Source organism: Limanda limanda, chromosome 2 (assembly GCF_963576545.1).
Source record: "Limanda limanda chromosome 2, fLimLim1.1, whole genome shotgun sequence".
Classification (NCBI taxonomy): domain Eukaryota; kingdom Metazoa; phylum Chordata; class Actinopteri; order Pleuronectiformes; family Pleuronectidae; genus Limanda; species Limanda limanda.
Window position 1 is genome coordinate 20269957 of NC_083637.1, and position 21618 is coordinate 20291574.

General features: G+C 41.2%; 1 protein-coding gene across 2 annotated transcripts in view; it reads right to left on the bottom strand.

The window, feature by feature from the left end:
* Positions 1 to 21618, bottom strand: part of helz (helicase with zinc finger) — a 49431-nt gene continuing 27813 nt past the window's right edge. For both annotated transcript variants that reach the window (XM_061082584.1, XM_061082593.1), the window contains exons 19-33: positions 17656 to 17774; positions 16364 to 16509; positions 15588 to 15735; positions 13801 to 13984; positions 12828 to 13056; positions 11442 to 11745; positions 9949 to 9994; positions 8996 to 9183; positions 8496 to 8700; positions 8317 to 8399; positions 7675 to 8188; positions 6049 to 6310; positions 5159 to 5888; positions 4462 to 4753; positions 1 to 4324 (exon numbers count right to left, since the gene is read on the bottom strand). In XM_061082584.1, the coding sequence (XP_060938567.1) occupies positions 3774 to 4324; positions 4462 to 4753; positions 5159 to 5888; positions 6049 to 6310; positions 7675 to 8188; positions 8317 to 8399; positions 8496 to 8700; positions 8996 to 9183; positions 9949 to 9994; positions 11442 to 11745; positions 12828 to 13056; positions 13801 to 13984; positions 15588 to 15735; positions 16364 to 16509; positions 17656 to 17774 (4001 nt within the window). In that variant the 3' untranslated portion in view covers positions 1 to 3773. The remainder of the gene's footprint in view (positions 4325 to 4461; positions 4754 to 5158; positions 5889 to 6048; positions 6311 to 7674; positions 8189 to 8316; positions 8400 to 8495; positions 8701 to 8995; positions 9184 to 9948; positions 9995 to 11441; positions 11746 to 12827; positions 13057 to 13800; positions 13985 to 15587; positions 15736 to 16363; positions 16510 to 17655; positions 17775 to 21618) is intronic.

Sequence of the window (21618 nt, forward strand, 5' to 3'; positions counted from 1 at the left end):
TTTCAATAAAAACACTTTAATAGAGAAACAAATAAAAAAAAGAAAATAAACCTTTTAAACACAGTCTAAATCCTTTATTATAACCACCACCAATTGAAATGAAGAAGAGTAAAACATATCTATTCATTATTTTGTACCCACGAGGGAAGAACCAATGGGACTGGGGGGGGCTGGGAGAACAGGTGTGCCATTGATTCACTGCAGCGGGGGAAGAACAGAGGAGAGCGAACGGATAACGGGAGGAGATGTGGCGTCTATAGAAGGCTGAACACAGTGCTCTCTACTGGCTGGGCAAAAGGTTGCTCCCTTTCCATGTGCCACACAAACAAGTTGATTTCATTTCGTCCTCTTTAAAAAGGCAACACAGGATGTTTTCGAAATGATCAACCTCAAACGATGACATATGGTGCAACATTAGGAGGCGAACACAATTCAAATCCAACTTCATCTGAGGCTACCCTTCATGTTTGAAATATAAAGATGGTAGATTAGAACAAAAATGAGGCGTCAAAAACAAATCAGCTAAAGAAAAGTTGAAATAAAATCCCTTTAAGATGTCTTTGGCTCAATCTCTTCTGCTTCAAAAATAAATAAAAGTGTAGCTGACGAAGCGGTGGAATATTAGTATTGCACAACTTCAGAGATTAGCCAACGACGAAAACTGATTCCCCCCTAACCAGCGTGTCGGGAGATTTTTTAATTCAACACGCACCAGGGAGCAACCTCAGCTGTAGCCCTGCTAAGTAACTGCAGAAAAGAAATAAGAGAACTTACATGACCAGTACATATTTGTTTGACATGTTAGTAAAATATTATAATAGCTTTGCTGATAATGTCACAAGTTATCGTACACATCAAATATACTAAAATTTGACTCTGTAGGTTGAACAAAAGATTTTTTTTTTTCTCGTTTTTCTTTTAATCCACAAATCAATACAAACTGATAAAAACAGGGATAAAAACCAGCCGGGTCATCTCAACATGCATGAAAGGAAAAACAAGTCTTCACATAAAAAAAGAAAAGAAAAACCATGTTGATTGTTGTACAGCTGTAAAGTGGTCAGAAATGAAAGGAACAGGACAAATCCAGCAACACATACTGAAAAACATGTATACAGTGAAATTATCATCTTTTAACAGCTGCAACACAAAGTCTCCTCTTTGTCAAATGAAAAAAAAATAATGAAAATGTCCCAACAACTATACCAACTGGGTTGTTGTCATCCATTTGTAGAATTATCCTATATATTTTTTTGTGTGACTTTGCATAATTAAAAAGGGCAGAGCCTCTTTATAGCTTCTACAAAATTGAGGCGCTCCCAAAGTTCTTGTTTGTAAATACCTAGAAAATGCATATTTACAAGTATGTGTTGTTCTCCGCTGTAAGTCCAAAAAGTCTGGACCTTTGAATTACAATGTGTAAAACGTTGAAAGTAAAACTGTAGCTTGTATGAGGCTCGCCGCTGCCTAGTCGAAACACGTCTAAGTAGTTAGCTGTAAGGGCTTAGCTTTGTGGGTAAGTGACGTTTGAAGATGGTTAATAGTGACACACTGTCGTATGAAAGCCATGACACATTACAATCAGACCAATTTGCAAACAGGGCAGTGGGGTTTTCATAAAGGAAAAACTGTATCAGCATCTTTTTTCTATTTTACCTGCGAGACTATAATCATGGAGGCGTCGGGATGAAACTCGTGCGCAGTGAGCTGGAATTCAAACTCTAATGATCCTGTGTTATGTTTGTCCTGTGTTTTTGGGACGTGAGATAAATGTATGTGGTTTGGAGCATTTTTTTAAAAAAAAAGAAAAATTAGTATAACAAAAATAGCATGGTGGACACTTTTTCAATTAAAGGGAGTAAAATTTCATATTATCACTCAAACCAAACGAGTCTAAAAATGGATGATTTCGTTCTTTGAATGACGAGGAACAACTTCTACAACATCACCAATGAATCCTTATAAAACACAGACACACTGTGAGTCAGACCTTTTTGAACAACTTCTTAAAAAATTGCTTTTCGTTTTTATTTTTGGTTACATCTCGGAGCAGTGTGTTGAAAATAACTGGGAGAACAATTTCCTTTTAATGCCCTGCAATTTGAAAATATGAGAATCGGGGACATGCTTTTGACTTAGAATTTTATGGGAAATGATCCATGTATATGTAGAAACTCTGAGCAAACATCAGCTCAGGAAAGAGATGAGTGGTTATTGTTCACTATTATTTTCATATTACTCAGGGATTAAAAGATTGTCACACAGAGAGAAATGTGAAAAGGATGTGTCACCAATCCATCAAATGCTATGAAAAGACGTGCGAGAACTAGAGCATCAGCGCAGTGAGCTGTTTGCAACAGACCATTTCCAATCAAATAAAAGACAGAAACAATTTACACCCATAATATTCTTTATATATACGTATTTTTTCAAATTTCAGGGTATATAATCTATAGTTAATATACTTGCTAAAATTCATCATGTTCAAAAACGTTTGACTGGCAGTGTTGACCACACCTTCAGTTTCAACTTACCAATCACGACATGTCACTCTGACCTCACGACTCTCTCTTCACTTTCACTAACCCACAGAGTAGAGCAACCTCTTCATAAAAAACGAAAAAACAAACTCAATGATCTTTAGTCACCAGAAGAAGAAAAAAAATATACTAACAAAAAAACAACAACCACGTTTTGTATCCCCAGAGGTTTTTGAAATCTTTCCCTGGTCAAAATCTTACTAACACGGGTTGAGAAGTGACTCTGTAACAATGAAACGACTGTCTCAGAGAAGAAATAAAATGAAACAAAAAAAGACTTAAAATAAAATGAGTATCTTATCACAGAGAGTCATGTCTGATGTTCTAGGATCCTTAAAGCAAAACCAAGGGAGGAACAAGATGGTTTTTGCCATTTTAAAACTCTTCATTCTATTGTATCTATTGTGGCTGATGAGGCATTGGTGAAAAGTAAAATATGCTATCAATATTCATATTGTTATTTTTCAGTAAATAATCACATTAACCACAGTATCACTGAAGATGATTCTCAGTTAAAGATGTTTAAGAATTTAGGATCAGAAGTCCAACAAACAGAAAAGAATTTATAATGCAAACGCTAGCATGATACAGGAATTTAAGGACATGTCTGTGGCATACAATTCAGTCTTTTAAGTTTCTTTATATGTACAGATTAGAGGAAAATTAACTACTTCTATACACTGTTCCTGTAGTTTCTTGTCTCAGTTGACCACTTAGCTTTCGTCCATTACCACAACTACAGTAGTCTGAAAACCAAGACGTTACGCCCACTCAAAACTGAGGAACACAAAATGTTAAAACTTCAACGTACTTATGTAGAAACCAAAAGAAAACCAACTTTAGTAAGGAAAATTAAGCAGGGAGCTAAGTGGTCAACCAAGTCTCGCCTTTTTTATTAATTTTTTATAACTTTTTTTAGCATTACGTACATATACAAGTGTAGATAATATAAGTATATATTCATATATACATAATGAGTATGTATATATACCAGTAATGCATTCTTTATATATACTTATTTTCTTCACAGATATGTGAAACAGGAGAAAAGATGACTTACAAATAAAAAGTAAAAATAAAAACAGAATGCATAAAACAAACCTACTGATAGAAACAATTTGTAAATGCACTTTGCACTATTTTTTTTTTTTTTTTTTTTAAAGAATGTTTTTGCTTTTTTTTGTAGATTTTTTTTGGTTTTTGTTTAATCACTTATAATGTGAGAGAGGTGACTCATTTAAAGTAGGAATAGTACCCATTGCTACCATTTGAACTTCCTATACTCAGCTCTTGAAGGAGGGAGAGGGGGTCGCTGTTCTTTTTGACCTGTTCAGGGCGAACAGCTCGGGGCTTGGGTGGAGCGCGCAGGGCGCTGGCGTACGACATGGTGGGTGGTTTGTTTAGATTTGGGGCGCCCTGGCTGGGCTCTGTGGGAGCTTGTGGCGGCTGCTGTTGCTGCTGCTGCTCCCGCGGCTGCTGCTGTGGCTGCTGCTGCTGTTGTTGCTGCTGCTGCTGCTGCTGCTGCTGCTGCTGCTGTTGCTGTTGCTGCTGCTGCTGCTGCTGCTGCTGCTGCTGCTGTTGTTGTTGTTGTTGTTGTTGTTGTTGTTGCTGCTGCTGCTGTTGTTGTTGTTGTTGTTGTTGCTGCTGCTGCTGCTTGTTGTTGGGCATGAGAGGAGGAAACTGTCCAAGGTGCTGAAGGGAGTTGAGGGAGTGCGGGTGCGTCTGCTGTGCCGCTGTGGTCTCAGCCTTCACCTGCTCCTCCGTCTGACGAAGGGCCTTGGAAGCTGCATATGGAAAAGGGAGGCAAAATGACAAGAGGTCAATTTTGTTTATAGAATATACAGCTATAACTGCGAACTAACAGAAATGACTCAAGTGAAACCATCATATTGCTAACAATAGCATTTTTGATGATACCTACCAAGGATTTCCCGATGCTGAGCAAGCGTGCCGGCTCCGTTACATGGAATGTTCTGGAACGGAGCGGGACCGCCGCCATTACTGGGCCAGTTGTCATGCGGAGGATAAACGTAGTGGGCATGTGGGTGTTGGTGATGCTGTAGGTGCGGATGGGGGTGCTCCTGGGGATCTGATGTACAAGGCTGGGGCTGCTGAGACAGGGCATTGTGGGGGTTGGCTGGAGATGGTTCATCTGGGTAGCTGGAGGAGATGCGGCGCTGATAGAGAGGCCGACCTGGACCCCTGGGTTCATACTGTACGGACAGTGAAGATGGAAAACAAAGAGAAAAGGTAAGAACAGGAAGGTAGGGCAGTATGAGCTGTTACCCCCCAAGGACACTTTGAAATCTGTACTTATATTGGGAGCGTAATATATGGAGGAAAGTGTCACCAGACTAATCACAATAAAACTATTATCATCTGTAATTTCTCATATTTCCAGGTAGGAAATTACAAAGAATTCTATTCATACACATATTTAATACATCCACTTTTTTTACAGATGAACATAATGTGAATAAAAATGTCCATATTCAACACTCACTTTTGCAGAGAATTCTACATGTGATTAGTGTTAAGTACTTTAAGTTATGGAGAGATGGAGATTTCAGATTCACTGCTCATTTCAGTAGTGAGTCAAACAAATGAACAATCCTCACCTCATCTACATTGTGAAGGGCTGTGGCTGCTGACGTTCTGGGGGACAGAGGGTGGTAGGACTCCTGGTCTGGGCCTTGACTTTGTTGTTGTTGTTGCTGCTGCTGCTGCTGCTGCTGCTGTTGTTGTTGTTGCTGCTGCTGCTGCTGTTGTTGTTGCTGCTGCTGCTGCTGTTGTTGTTGTTGTTGCTGCTGCTGCTGCTGTTGCTGCTGGTGCTGATGGTGAAGTTGCATCAGGTGGACTTGCTCCTGTCTGCTGGGGTGAGCCATGATGGGAAGTCCATAAGGAAGGCCATGGCCGTGGCCCTGGTTCCCCAACAGGTGGTTATGTGGTGGGCTCACTGATGCGGCTCCACCATGGGACCACTGAGCTTCTTGCAGAAGGTATTTGACTTGGGAGGGCGGGGGGCTAACAGGGTGAGCTGGTGGCTGATGTGGGTAGCTACCAGTATTGTACAGGGGGTTACCAGGGTGCTGCTGCTGCTGCAGAGCTGGGTTGTTGAGAAGGTTGTCGTTAAGGAGGTCACGACCGGTGTCATGGGAGTAAGGTCCTGATGGGAAAGGGCCAGCATGATTGGAGGAGGCGGCTAAGGAGGATGTAGGGTCACCTGAGGCACGGGACTGGGACTGCCGATACTGGAGGAGACGGGACTGAGGTGGGGGCTGCATCTCAACTGCTTCCCTGGGTTCGGGCTGTTCTTGTGGGCCCATCTCTCTCAAGAGGCCTGGGTACCTAGGAATCATGAATCTATTTCTTTAGTCTCAAACTTGATATTTTAATTTAAAACAGCTAAGTAAAGCATGCTCACACTATCTTCATGTTTAATAGCTAAACTTTACCATCTCTTTGGTATTACAAATTACTCATGAAACAAGCTGGTGTTTAGACTTACCTGGTGTAAGGTGGTCCAGCAGAGGCAGAAGAAACAGCTTCATCATCCATATTGGCACTAAGGCCCCAACTAGCTGCCCGTAGCAGTTGATGGGGGATGCGGGCCGGCATGCCGGGCTGAGCAAGGTGGGCGAGCTGTTGTGGCAAAGGAAAGGCAACGCTGCCCTGCAGGAAAGGGCCCGGTGCCTCCCCCCACTGGCCCAGCCTGGCCTGCTGCTGCTGCTGCTGGCTCAGGGCCTCAAGAGCCAAGGGACCCTGGAGGTCTGAAAATGACACGAGTCATTAGTTTTAGAGTCACTGGTGTTGTTCTCATGGTTCTGTACACAGTGGAGGTAGGGATCTTAATAAACAGATTATCTATGAATCAATACAAAAAAGGTACCAAAAAATGAAACATAATTGAGTTAACTGTTTTTTATATATGTGAGAAAACCATTCGATGCCATCATGAGCAATGGAGATGTTTGTGAGGAAACCCTGGGGAGCACGATTAGTTAGTTAGTCTACGTGATGAATTTTTGCTGAGCATCTACAGAGGTTGGAGAAGGAACCAGGGTAAGAACTGGAAGGAAACAGCCTGCAAAGCAGTTTCTTTCTAAGCAGGATCTAGCAGAGTGCAATCAGGTGGTGGCAGTTGCAACGCTGAGGAGGGACATTCCTTTGCTGCACCTCTACTGATAACAGTAACAGTGGATTCCTCAGAAAATGAGGAGTCGAGTGTGCACGAGTGACAGAAAAGTCTCCTTTACGGATTAAACCAAACTGCATCACATTCTCCATCTAGGCAGTCAGGTTTCCTGCTGGGGTTAGAAAACCTGCATATCTGGGGAGAGAGATGCTATTTAGTTTTCTTTTTGTGTGTTTGTGTTGACCGCTTGACACACAGGAGTGGAGAAGTGTGCACATCTATCGACTTGTAGGTTTACATGCATCTCTGCTGATGTTACAGCCTCAACGTGGACACTGCCTTAACATCGGACTGCAATTTATTATGATGTAGATTCATCGTTAACACAATTTACCTTTCAGCTACCCAGCATTTGTTTGCATTTTTATGTTATGAAGAGCATGTTCTGTCTTTCGAGATAATTAAATCCAAAGCACAGGAAAATGGAACAATAATCAATGAGCATTACTTTGACTGTCATTATTGCCTTTTAAGTTGATATAATGCGCCATGTAATCGAACTTTAATCCAATCTGCTGACAATGCCATCACAGAAAATTAATGAATGTCTTTTTGCAAACAATTAAATGGCAATGCATCTGGACTAACTTAATAAACCAGATCAGAATGTCCATAATGCATTTTATATCTTATGTATTACTTGTGCAATCAATAAAACAGTGAGATGTGTCTAAGTAAACAGTTTCAACAGTGCAGAGCCGCTACATGATAGATATAAATGTGAAAGATAAAATTATGGAGAATCTTCACACAAGATATATTTCAGATCAAAACTGAAAAACACATTCTTTTAAACTGGTAAAGTAACCAGCATACAAGCTTTAAAAACTTTGTGTATATGACACGTTTGACAAAATAATAATAATTTATGTTTAACAAATTAAAATATCTATACTTAGCAATCTAGTGCTTAAGTAAAATTTATAGTGTTGCACTCACCCAGACCATCTGCCATGGTCCCTTCTTGTCCATCCTCCCCGAAGCTATTGACCCTGTTATGCTGTGACAAGCCTGGGTGGTGGCCTCCTGGGTGGCCCATTGGAGTCCTAATGGAGCTACCCATCTCCTCCACCCCTCCAGACTCTGGGCCATCCATAGTTGGAGACTGGACAGCCCTGTGAGGCGGTATGGGGCCACTGAAGAAGGAAGCATTGTGGCTACCACCAGAGTAGGCAGGACTGAGCTGTTGCTGCTGCTGTTGACTCTGCTGGGCCATCCCTGGGTGCTGAGGCTGACCGACCCGAAATGGAAGCCTGGAGACTGGATACTGTGGGGGGAAGGGTCTCCCACTGGTAGGATGTGGAGGAAAGGCTGGGTTGGGTGGTGCCAGGTGGTAGTTGAGGGGTCTCTGGGCTGCCGAGGGGTCTTTTCGATGGAGTAGAGCATTGGGAAATCCAACTAACCCATCTGTCTGAGAGTCTAGACTTCGACTTTGGCCTGTGTCTAAATCTCCCTGCACCAAAAATATCAACAGCAATTAGCAAAGGCATTACAATTAAGGCTTTCGCTCAATCACAAAGCTCTTACCAGAGGGTTTTAGCTCTGCTTATGTGGGTTTATAAAACAACAGAAATGACTTGCCTGTTTTTCCTTCATGTCGGTGGATTTCCTCTCTGGTGTCAGGAGACGGCTCTGTTCTGACTTTGTACATGCTTCTAATTTACCTACAAGGAGGTCAAAACCAAATTTGAACCTTTACATTGGTCATTCTGATGTCATTAAATTACAGTTATGTGAAGCAATAAGAATCAAAAGCATACCATTTCTTATGGGGTCTGCCTGTAACTCCTTGTCAGGGCTGGGCTGGCCCATGCCTAGAGGAGAGGGGTGGGTCACTCCACTGTAAGGGATAGGGGAGCCCCGATTCTGGGCCTGCAACAGGTTGAAGTTGTAGGCCATGGCTGCAGGATGGCTCATGATGCGAGGGTCCACGGCAAAGCGATTCTGGTAACCTGGCCACGGCAACTAGGGAAAATAAGAACATATGAGCATTATTGATCAGTGAACCAAAGAAGAACGTGCAACTGCCAGGTGCTGGTAACATGTGTTTGGTTACAACTGTACAAATAGAACATGCTAAGCAAAAGACTACTGCAAAAAAAATCTTCTATGTTAACTCTTAAACAACATAAATTAATATCTACAGTGAGGCTCAATGCGTTATATGAGTTAAGTATTGCTGTGTTGATAAAGTTGCACATTAGCTCAGTACACAGGCTTGTATTTTTTATTTGTTTGTTACTCGAGGCTGAAAACTTACAGGCAGAGGCATGGACATGACCATGTTGCCACCATACACGGCTGGAACATAGAGGATACTGGCGCCTGTATGTGGATCTATCCTCTGCACAGGACTGGGCGACTTGCCCATGGCAGCTGGTGTACCACCTAGAGGGGGTGAGAATGCCCGAATAGGGTTTCCCATCAGCACGGCTGGGTTCGGTTGAACTGCAATAAAGGAAGGTGGCAATTAGAGAAGGTGGCAATGTAATACAAGGTAAATACATATGGTTCTTAGCCATTTTTAACCATAATGTTATGACGCAGTGAAAGTAGGAAGATCGCAAGCTCATAGCCTGGGAAATGTTGACTTGCCTTTCGATTCACTTTGGCAGGAAGAAGTAATAACCCTGGATTTCATTTGCATTTTTTTACAGATTAGTGCTGACAAGCTGCACTTGTAAGCGGCTACAAACAAACTGATATAATTCCCCTTGTGAACATCCTTTTACATTCATGCTGTGTTGTTCCGGGCTGCCTCATATTAAGCTGTCAAAATGCTTGTTGGTACGCATGTCGTGAGACAGAAAAACTAAAACATTGAAACTAGCTCTGCTGTAAAACTGGTCCATAATATTATAATATAGTAGCAAGGACAAAAGGATGGAATTCTTTTTACAAATTTATGTGTGAACATCTTCATTGATAAACCTTTTTCAGTTTCACTGTCTCCTGTCTGTCATCTTAAGGCTTGTTGAACCTTACATTACAGAGGGATGAGACGACATGGTTGTGCTGCTTTGTATAGGAATGGATTTTCAGTACCACACTTACAAATCTACGCTTTCAGCTGAAAGTCTGTCTGCACATCTGAACAGAGGCAGCCTGTTATCTGCTGCATCTTTGCCTTCGTCCACAATAAAGGACGCATTTTCCAATATGGTAGCCCTCCATATCTAGATAATCAACGTGGGCCATAATGGGTACACTCACCATATCCTTCAGGTGGCAGGTGCTCTGTGTGGTTTGCATGTTTCCCCTGTAAGAAGAAATAGTCATTAGCAGGTGCTGAAGGAAGATGAGATCATGTAGAGAAGAGATTCAACTTAATGTGTGAAGTATGGGGCAAAAACACATCTGGCAACTGTAAAGGAACACAGGAACTGGACATATAACAGTTGCAGGATGGTCCCGACGGTCCCACATCTGTCACAACAGCTATAGGAGCATATTAATATTAATATATAATGCAAATGTTTTTAGTTTTCTCTTCCCTCAGAAATTACACCTCGATTGTGCTGATGACACAGCTGATAATGTTCAACAGAAAAGGTGCAACCTCACTACAAAATTGACTGAATAATGATCTTGTATCAATAACTGAGCCTTATCATTTGGATTTATATAATGTAGTATTATTAACGAGGTATTGTTTGATATTGGTTGTGAGGAATATGGGAAAATTTTGCTTTACCGAATCCACATTCATCCGCCAACACCACAGGTTTTTATCAGAAGCTACGTGTAGAGTTTTTAAGTTTGTAAATTATTCTATTATTAAGTGACATTTGAATGGATCATATTTTGGCTGCGTACATCACGTATGAACCAAAGATATAGACGCCAAGAATGGTCTGACCTTTAAATAAGGAACAGGCTGTATATGCTGAGGGAAACAATATTCTGCACACTGCATAGAGGTACCATATTGGTCTGTGAGTTACATAGTAAGACTGAGGTGAGTGAGAGGAAGTCAGTGTGTGTGTGTATGTGTGTGTGTGATTCTAAAGTCGTCTGTTGCTGCGGAGCTGCGCCTCATTAGGCCCAGTGGGTGATGGCAGCAGGTCGGCAGCTGTGGTGATTTTGTTAACCTTTACCTCAGGGCAGGAGGGAGGACAGACACACAAAGACATTTCAACCTAAGCAAAACATTCGAGCAACACATCCTTCCACCAAATCTGCGATGCCAACTTCCTATCTATGTTGTTTTTCTGCGGCTGAAATGAATGACCATCAAGTAATTTCCTGTGATGAAAATTAAATTCATGTATTTGAATAGATATGAGCTTTGTACCTCCATGTGCAAAGCTTTTATTATCTCTTTCCTATCTAAAGAGAAGCACCAATTTATTCCCGATTACTTGTTTATCATTTCCACCAACAAGTAAGTGCTTAGCCAACATATTCTATTAACACAGAAAAACTCACAACATTAGAGCCTCTCAGAAAACATCTCAACGTCTTATCCTTTTCAAGTAATTTCTCGCTACACAGACTGTCCTCCTCCTCCCTCCTTAGAACACTCATTTATTAAGTATAAATGATATAGCAGAAGTAAAGTCTTGGTCATACAAATCTGATGACGTGAACATTAAATTCACCTTGTTGCCATTTGATTTTTGGAGTTTGTCTCTGACAGAAATTGAGAATGCCCTTCAAAAAAATAAGAGGATGCAACAATTTTTACTTCCTGATTAACACCTCACCTTAGGTGGTGACTGCTGCTGCTGCTGCTGTTGTTGCTGTTGCTGCTGCTGCTGCGGACCCTGCTTGATGGAGGCGGGCTGTGCGTGCTGAGGATGCGGATGGTGGTGGACGTGTAAGGCCTGCGAAGAGTGGTGTCCCTGCAAGGGTCTGAGGGCACGTGGGATGAACTCCGGGGCCAGTGGGTTGAGGACATAAGTCTTCTTGAGCTCCAGGGCCTCGAGTTGAGCCTTGATCTGCTCAAAGGTAATGCCGTGTAGGCTCGAGTTTTCGTGGCAGATGGAGACGAAATGCTCCCAGAATTTTCTGGAAATGGAGAAAAGGGGGAAACAACAGATGGAGGTTTTACTTCTGTTCTCCTCTATCTCTCCTTGTTTGCAATCACTCTTCCATGGATCATCTTGTTGGTTTTGTCCTGCTGGCCGTGGAACAAATGACTCTTTGTGGGGGTGAATACAAAATACTGTTTAAAAAAAAATAAAATCAACAAAAAGATGAAGTACACATTAGGGAGTGGGCAGAGATCCACAATATTAGAGTGCTAACATTTGTTCTCGCTAAAGCTTTCATTTGACATAGCAAATAATAGCAATTGCATGCTAAGTTCTTTTAGTTTTAAAACATGCAGTTACGATCCTGTCCATAGTAGTTGCGATTTCACATGGGGACAGGATACAGTACAAAGTGTAGCTTGTCCCATAACTAGTTAATTTCGTAAAAACTGATCCACAACACAGAAGACACTAGCCTACCCACCACTTCTTACGTTACTCCATATTGACTGAATCTTAACAAGCTACATCACTGATCCGAGAACTTTTGCTCCTGAGAGGAGTTTCCAAGTCAGGTGAACAATTCGTCTGCTCAGGACGTATCAAATTAATTGCTCTGTCTCTGCTGGCTGACATTTGCAAACAACCACAGCAGCAATGGACTTGGAATCTCCCAATGACTAGCAGAGACGAAACAGACAGTTGCCATGGAGATGGAAGGTGGGGAAGGTGTGTAGATGGAGTGAGCAGATTCAAATGGAGAAAAAGATTGGAGGCCGATGGGAAATAGATGACTGCAACTAAAGGCTGCAGGAAAATTAACAGTTGTCAGTGTATAACCTGAGTTAATGGGTCAGAATATCAATAACTACCTAGATTACCTAGGAATTGGGTCATGTCATGTGGATCTACAAGTGCTAATTCACTATGGCGAACCAATGTCCTTAGATATCTTGTTATATGCAAATCAATAATGTGAGCAGAAATTAAGGCCTTTTGTTGGCCTTTGTTGCTCCTATGCCTGTAAATGAATTGTTCATTATAAATACACTTAATTGCATAACAATCTGTTAGACAGCAGTACTTTAGGTGTTAAACAAAAGTGCTTCCATTTACCTGCAGCGCCCAACAGAGCACAGTGCTATGGGGTCTCCCACAACTGCAACCAGGGACTGGGCTCTGGTGATGGCCGTGTTGAGCAGCTTGTAGTTGGAGAGAAAGCCATAGTCCAGGTCCTCAGTCGAGTCCTCGACCAACTGCTCTTTACGCTTGATGGCCGTCTGTTTGTGCTTGCAGGTGTGCCGCGTCCGCACAGTGCTGAGGAACAGCACCCGGAACTGTTTACCTGCAAACAAAGATATTTTAAGTTCTCTGAGAAGTGCTATACAAAGACAAACATGTTGTTAAAAGAAGCAAAGACCATTAAAGAGAATAAACTTTATATCATTATAATTATTATTTCACTAGTTCATGGTTTCAAGCACACGGTTCCCTTTACTAAGAATTAACCTTGTGTGTGTGTCTGTGTGTGCGTGTGTCCACATGTCTCAAGTGTGATTAACAGTGGGTAAATTACTTTTGCGAAGCAGCTGGATGCAATAAGTGAAAGCTACATCGGACTGAAGCAGAGGAGAGATTGGTAGAAGAAGCCCTGATTACTTATACTGGGACTTGATGAAGGGCAAAATGAACACTGATGACAGCAGTGGAAGAGAGAGGAGCTCTCACTGTAGAGACACAGATGTCTTCTCACAGTGATGTGCGACACAGGTTTCACAGAGAAATAATAATGAGACCTTTGGGGATTTAAAGTTTTTGGATTTGATTGTCTGCCACTACGGTTTTTTGATGCCTGACCACAGCTCTTTCTTCCAATTTCCATTTCCCATGCTTTGAATAATTATGATAAACACCATCACCTAAACAAATCTAAAAATCGTACGTCTTAATCCATGGTTTATAAATTGTGATTGCCATAAAACAACGAAGCATTTAAATAAAATATAAAAAAAATTAACATAACTAAATATTATTGCAGATTTGTTTCTGAAATTAAGGATTGTTATTAAGGGTGTGTGCCATTTCTCACCTTGGACATTGAGCACTCTTTCCACGCTGACCTCGTGCATTCTCTTCTTTCGGAGCTCAGCACGAATGCGGAACACCTGGTCAGCGTACGGCGACACCACTCCAATGCTGCCGTCGTCCAGCTTCCCCCAGGACACCGGCCACTTCTTGCGCAGCTCCTCGACTCGCTCCACGATCTCAAACACCTGAGGAGGGCGGAGGAAAAACATGAGGCAGAGAAAACACAGTGAGGCTCAAACACAGGGTCTCTTCACACCATGATCACTATAGGGCTGGATGATGCGGCCCAAAAGTATATCAAGATGAAAACTTTTATACCAGTCAATATTGATAATTATCACAATAAATTTCACATTATTAATTCTTTTAAATTTAAAAGTTAAACAAAAGACTAATTGAGACCTTAATAGGATTTTTCAAATATTCCACTGTAAATATCACTTGATTAAGACGCATCACCAAATCCAAAATCTGAAGTTTTCATTTTTCAGAGTTAACCTGACAAAATTTGAACATTGAGCTATTTTTAAAATTACTTTGTGTCAAATCCATTGTGTTTTGTAACTGAACATAAACTAGAATAGTCCATCAGCCTTATTAAACCCTTTTCACTGATGTATCACAATCGTAATGAGAAGGTAGAAACCGTCACTTAATGTTGCTAGTTGGGTTTCATATCAGTCGTTCAAAGTGTCAATATAAGCAAAGACTAGCATTGAGGCAACAATGGCTGTTTTGATTGGTTTTTACCATGAACAGGATTCAACTTCATGTTCAGAGTATTGGTATACTGCGGGAAGCTTTGAATTGTCAGTGCAATATTTTGAAATACTGTCTTGAGGCTCATCAAAGACACTCACGAGACAAACAAAACAGACACGCTTTTGTCAGAGCATTTTAATTCCACAAGATTATGATATTGTTGTAAATGCTTTGACATGTGGGCCGTGTCAGAGGGACGGGTGGTAATTCGTTTGGCACTGCTGACAGTTTGGGAACAAAGTCAACAAGCATCCATGTTTTAATTGGTTATAACGAGTCAGGAGAAGGTTGGATTGTTGAACCAAAGCAAAGTTAGTCTGCAGAGAGACCAATCACAGGCTGGGACTGTCAGTGAATTGTGCGTCACGACGGTCAAAGCTCTTGGTTGGTCTCCTAATGAAGTTTATGGGTTTCAACTTCAATTAGGATATAAAGATAGCAGGCTTCTTATCTATTGTGATGAGATGAAATAAACAGTGCTAAGAAGTATCAGAGAATCATTCTGCTTTTGACTTCAGTCAACCAAGCTCAACTGTATAACCTGAAAGAAATTCAATTTCACTGCATTCAAATCCCTGAATTATTTATACCAATTTTATGTGCGGCCTAACGACTTTGCACAATTTGAAAGTTATATTGCTTAGTTATAAATACACTCAAATGCACCCATTGTTACAGGTCACCAGTTCTCAATCATGTTATCTGGAAATGTAACAATTTTGTCAATTGAATTATTCAGCACACAAAGATGCTGCAGATGTGATCGGGAAGGAGATGCAGCTGAGGTGCACACACAAACCAAGTATGTTTCGGGGAAACTGGTACACCTGCTTATTTGTGCAATTCTCTTATCAGCCAATCATGGTGCACAGGTGCAATGCATACAATCATTTAGTACAGGCCACATGTTCTCAGAATGTGGAAAAACATGATCTCATGGCTGGAGGTGGCTGATATGAATATTTTCACGACTGCGGAGCTCCTGGGTTTTTACTCAGCATGTTACTTGTTTCTTCAAACCCATACCTCAGCGTTGTTGTAGTAGGCAGTGCTGTTCTTCTCCTGGACATCTTCTCCTCTGGCTGTGAAGAATGTCAGAGGGTAGAAGTCCTTATGGGAGGGCTGCTTTCCACTTGCCATTAACTTCCCGTCATAGAACAACTCTGACGTGTAGCTGTGGGAAGGGGAAGAGGTAAGAGGGATATGATATAAAATGTGAAAATGTGGCGTTTAAAATACAGAACGAAACCAATTAGGTCTTTGAGTTAGGTAACTCCATGTCCTGCACTTGCTCACAAAGCATGCAATTGAAATGATAGACCTGTGAAGACCTATGTGTTTGAAGAAACACAAGCAATATACTATAAATGCGAAGACATCTTAACCTCACAAGGAGCATAGATACAAAACATGAAACACCAGTAATCCTGTTCACTCCAATTCAAAGGCTGAAAACTTCCATTTGCTTCTTCAAGTGCGCTTGTAGTTTATTTTTCGAGTTCCCTACATTTGTTGTAGCACAATGTGACCCAGCAGTAATCTGTGTTAACCAGTCAAATACAATATGCAGCCTGTGGCATTGAGATGAAGTTATGTTAACCTCAAAAGAATGGAGATGGAGCAGAACACTGTCCTTAGTAGTTTGTGTGTCATCTTCTCCCCAATGTGTGTAGCAACACGCCCCTACCAACACAGCCCCTTGTTTTGTCAAAGAAGTACTGCCTCCCACCACATCTTCTTTTTAGTATCTCATAGATTTCAGCCGGTTTCAACACAAGGCAGTGTTGGGGGATCACACCTACTTGATGATAGCTTCATGGGAGCGGTAGTTCTCGCAGAGGAGGATGCGGCAGGGAAATTCCCGGGGGTAGTGCTCATACAGCCGGTCCAGCAGTGACACGTGCAAGTTACGTTCCCGTGCAAACTCGCTGTACACGAAGGGACTGAGCTGTATATCGAGGACAGAGAATGGTGGGAGAGAAAAAGCAGATAGAAAGCAAAGTTAGTTTCAAAGCATTTCACAGGTACTTGACCATTTTGACCACCTCGGCCTTGGATCATCTGGAAAACATTGCAAGGGTGATCTGCACTACTTTGCTTGACCAGCTGCCATGGCTGACCCTGAACAGAAAGCATAGAATGAATGGATCAATAATCTGCCAAAGGAGAGTAGCACTTGAAGGTTTGACACCAAACCATGGTAGCATTGGATTCCTCCTATCTTGGACAGCATTATTGCTCTTTTGCTTAGCAGTACTGAGCTTGATTTTGGACTCTTCCCAAAAGTGCTTTTATTGAAAGGAGGTTATAAATTGTTTTTTAAATCACACACATTGACCCAAACCTGTAGACTAATTTACCTTATCCATTTTGACCACTGCCATGTGCAGGACAAGACAGCAATCTATCTAGAGCTTGAATCTTTATTCAAGAAATGCCAGTGAATGGCTCGGCTAACATAAACACGAGCCGCAATCAATAAGAAAGCAAACGATCAATAGAGGCCATGGCCCGCATTGACAATTCGACTTCCTCTTGACTCTTGAATGGATGAGTAACTGCTGTCGTGGGAGCAAAAGGAAGATGAAGAAATCTAAAAGGGACACATCCTTCTGTTGAGGAAAGTGTGAGAAAGTGTGTGGAAAACGAGAGATGGACACACAGGTGAATCGGTTTTTCTCGGCTCCACGAAAGAGTATTAATTGAAGCAATTACTGCATGGCAGACTCTTGCCTCATCTTCATCCACTGCTTACTGGTAATCCTCAGCACTTTTAATACCTCATGTTGGCTCAGAAAGCTTGACTGACGGGAGTTTAGGTTTGTGTTGAATTGGCTGAGGTGGTCTCCAGAACCACGGTGCTACAGTGGCTGCTGTCTGTTCTTTTGTATTTGAAGCAGAGTTGAGTCTAATCCACAACAACGCACAAATCTTGCTGCTCTGTTGCACACAGCTTTTGTACGTGCTCATTATGGTTTATTTTAGGAATACAAATAGAAGTCTTCAAACATCTGAGACAGTGACCCCAAGACATATTATGTGGATTTTCATCATGTGGGGATTTGCAGACTAACTGTTGAGTGTTTGTATTTACCTGCATATGGTCCCCAGCCAGCACGATGCGGGTGGACTTGCTAGCTAGAGCAAAAGGCATGATGGTTTCACACTCCATGGCCTGGGCCGCTTCATCCAGTAGGAGATGACTGAAAAACCCTGCAAAAATGGCACAACCACATCAGTTTACTCAATATTACTTGAATTTATGCTCATTTTTATATTAACAGCTATACTGATCAAAAAATGCAGTTGACTATGACAATAGTTATCGAAACATAACAAATTTTCGCTTATAATTTGTTTAAAGACTTTACAAACATATGTACTATCAAATTATGCCCAATTTAAATTTGATCCCTACAAAATGATAAGAAATTCTGAAAATGGGTCCCTGGGAAAAAGACTATTAAGCTGAACTAATACTAACAGAAAGAACCTAGAGCTCTCTATAACCTATATCAAGCTTCCAGACAATGCAGGTGGAATTAATAGCTTAAAATGATTGTCGTTGAAATCTGTGTTTAATATTCTTTTTTTCCTTTTTCTTTTATCAATTCTACAAATTCGATTTTCTCGAGTGATTAACCACAGATATAACCGCATTGGATATTTTTACCATGAATCCACCTTATAACATTTCAACGTAGATTATAATGCTAGAGGCTGCAAATGTTCCCATTCATCAACAATACGATATAATAATGCTGCTACAATAGTTTTAAGTGAAGTAGAAACCTTATGGATTTATTAGTACAAGGACAAAGAAGTTGATTGCCGTCACCTATCATTCCCTGTTGAGATACTGCAGTAAAACAAACCTCAGAAATCCTTCTACAAGATACTGCTTAGATGTAGATTTAGTAAGAAAGTACATGCAAATTCTTACATAAAACCTAAAGCTAAATCCCAGTGAATATACTTGAATCAGATGATTCTAAGCAATAACTAGACCATTTAGGGTTAATATTTTTATTACTGTTACATTGGCAGATTGTTGAAGAATTATTTAGTTCAGCAGGAACATTAAAACCCTGTAACTGTCACTAATGCTCTGTGCTTTGTCCCTTTTTCCAATCTCTCTCTTAACCAGCAAACCAAAGGTAGTGTTTTGAGGACGTTTTGAAAGGATGGAACAGTACTCTAACCCTGATTTAAAAAGCTCAAACGGTGCTCGGCAGTGTGAGGGGAGGGGATGAAACAGCAATGCAAATGAGTGCTGGAGCGGGAAGCGGAGGAGAGAAAGACTGAATAACAACCACAAAACAGCCTCTGAAGCCCCAACACCATTTCCACAAGAAAATGTATGCAGATATGAAATGCGAGGTTGGAAATAACTGAATAAGCTCTGTGAAAAAGAACTTAAGACGTGGAACGACTTAATTTGAGGCAACTCACTCCTTAGTAACAGCCTTTGAACAAATGTAAAAATGTATTGATTTTTGCCCTGAACTATAAAAGCTTCAAACCAGTGTTATCTCTGAACTATGTGCACATCACCGAAGCGCAGGCTTGAACCTACACTTTGCTGCATTGCCCCGATACCTGTATGATTGCAGAATGTAAACAACTGAGTTTATCTAGTAGAAGTTATGAAGTGAGAATTGCCTCCGAGTGATTTGCCAAAACAAAAGTGCACATGCGCAGATGGGGGGATATGTCTCTGTGAACTCTTTAAACAGACTAAATACAATTACAGTCGATACTTCTCAATTATGCAATGATCTCTTCTCCACTAATGGGTTGTTAGATAGTAAGGACTGCTCTCGATGACACAGAGGTCACTTATAGCAATGATGCAGAGTAATATGCATGCAATTACACGCATGGGTAAAATCTCGATAATAGGCATAAACTTCAAATCATGCCCTTGAGTCATCTCTTAACATTGTGGATAAATGAATGAGCAGCCAAGTAGCACAGTGTTTCACCGTGTTGCTGACAGGCGCATCAATTCAGACAGTGCGATTAAAGCAATGCTTTGAGCTCTTTATTTCCCTGTCTTGCTCAAAAATGTGGCCGAGGGGACATCATGTAAATGTGCTTTTCCTCATATCACATTGATACATTAATTATCGAGGCTGGGAACTTTTGTTGACCTCTCCGATAAATTGTAGTCAACAGGAGACCTGGTGCATCCTGCCTCCTTGCTCTTTTACTTCGATCCACATGAACACGTAAGGGCCAAATAACGCTCACAAATGATGTACATGGGTCATTACAAATGGGAATGTTTCCCAAAGGCAGGGAAGTAGAGATTAGGAGTGAGGCAGACATGGTCTTTATGAGCACCCAGCAGACAAAGAGGCCGACGTGAAGGAAAATGGAGCGTAATGTTTCACCTGGGACGCAGATGCCTTGGGGAACCTGTCTCTAAACAAGAGATCCAAATTACATTTCTGTGGCTACTATCTGTCACCGGTTAATAACGGTGTTTGAATTTGGACAGAACAAGGCAAAGAGTGTAAGGGGATATTAAATCAGAGGTGAAGGTGATTTGGTGGAGAGATGACTGTTGACAATAAACCGCTTCACCTCACACACCCCGTCTCTCGCATTTTCCCAAGCACAGTCTCTTTCTACCCTTTTCACACCAAAAAAATTGGGATGTGTGAGAGTGAAGGGATCGAAGCAGCTATCAATTAACAATCACATAAACACAAGCCTTGTAAAGATCTGGTTTGCAGGCTTTGTCAAACTTATTTTCTGACCTTGACAGTAACATAATTTATTGCATTTTTCTTGGATGTGAGCATTCCGCCGTACATGTGAAACCATTAGGCATAAACTTAATTAATAGCATTCTCTTAAGATGACGGTAGAAGGAGGAGGATTTGGCCCATGAGAGAATTTGATCCAGTCCATGAGGTAATTCATAAATACAAAGAATGCAACTCAAAAATGCAAAGAAAATATCTTGACAGCAATGACTTTTTTTTTCTGACAAAAGATAACAACAAAACCGTAGACTAACATTTACTTGAGGGTGGTCCCTTCTGGCTGTATGATTATCTGGGTCACGTTAGCATTGAGTACAACAAGCATGTAGCCGCTACATGTCATTGTTGACGTACATCATATCAGCTGTCAAGAAGACAAACGAGAGAGCCTATGTTTGCAGGGACATGGTTATGGTAAAATCTCCAGCATCATAACACCTTAAAGCAGTACAAGTTCAGTAAAGGGGGGGAATAGCTTTGTCTGACAAATGCAACTGAAAAATGGGGTGAAACAGGGTAACACAGCATTTTCCTACTCTGTACGAAAAGAGCCTGCTATATGATATTTGAATGTTTTGGTGCAATTGGTGAAAGGACATGGTAAGCAAAGGAACTGAATGTTTTTTTAAGCAGTTTTTTGGAAATGTCTGATAAGCCCACAACATCAAATAATTGAGCAACAATGAGGTCAAACTAATTATTAACAACATCTTCCTGCTAACTCACCCCAGGAGTTCTTTAGGCAGCTTTCACTGATGCTTCTCTTTTGGGACAACCTACTTTCTAAATCTCTCGACTCATGGACCCAAACCTTGAAAACCAGCAGCCAGGAACATCATCACTACTATCTGACATGAGACCATTCACCATAGAGAAGCAGTACCAGCCAGAGCGTTAGAGAGGTTAGTGTGATGTGTTCAATAATTTAGCTTCGCCCTCAAAGGATGTTAAATTGAAATGGCCATTGATAGGAAAAAGGTCCCCGACTGAACAGTAAGAGCCACAGACTGTATCATCAGGCTGCATGGTCCAGAAGCCTCCAAACAGATCAATATTCACCTGAACCCCTGGTGCATGTCTACTAGAAAGTGAAAATATTGCATCATCTTTAGAAATGTCTCTGCTGTAGCCTCTCATTGATTCTTCTACAGCATATTGTTTCCAGAGAGGTTTATTTCACAAATTGAATTTCCTTGTGCTTCTTACTGACCTGTGACTGGTCAGTAGAGTGCTGCAGGGGGGGGATTTTTCCATCGGCTTTTGGATTTATACAGAAAATAAGT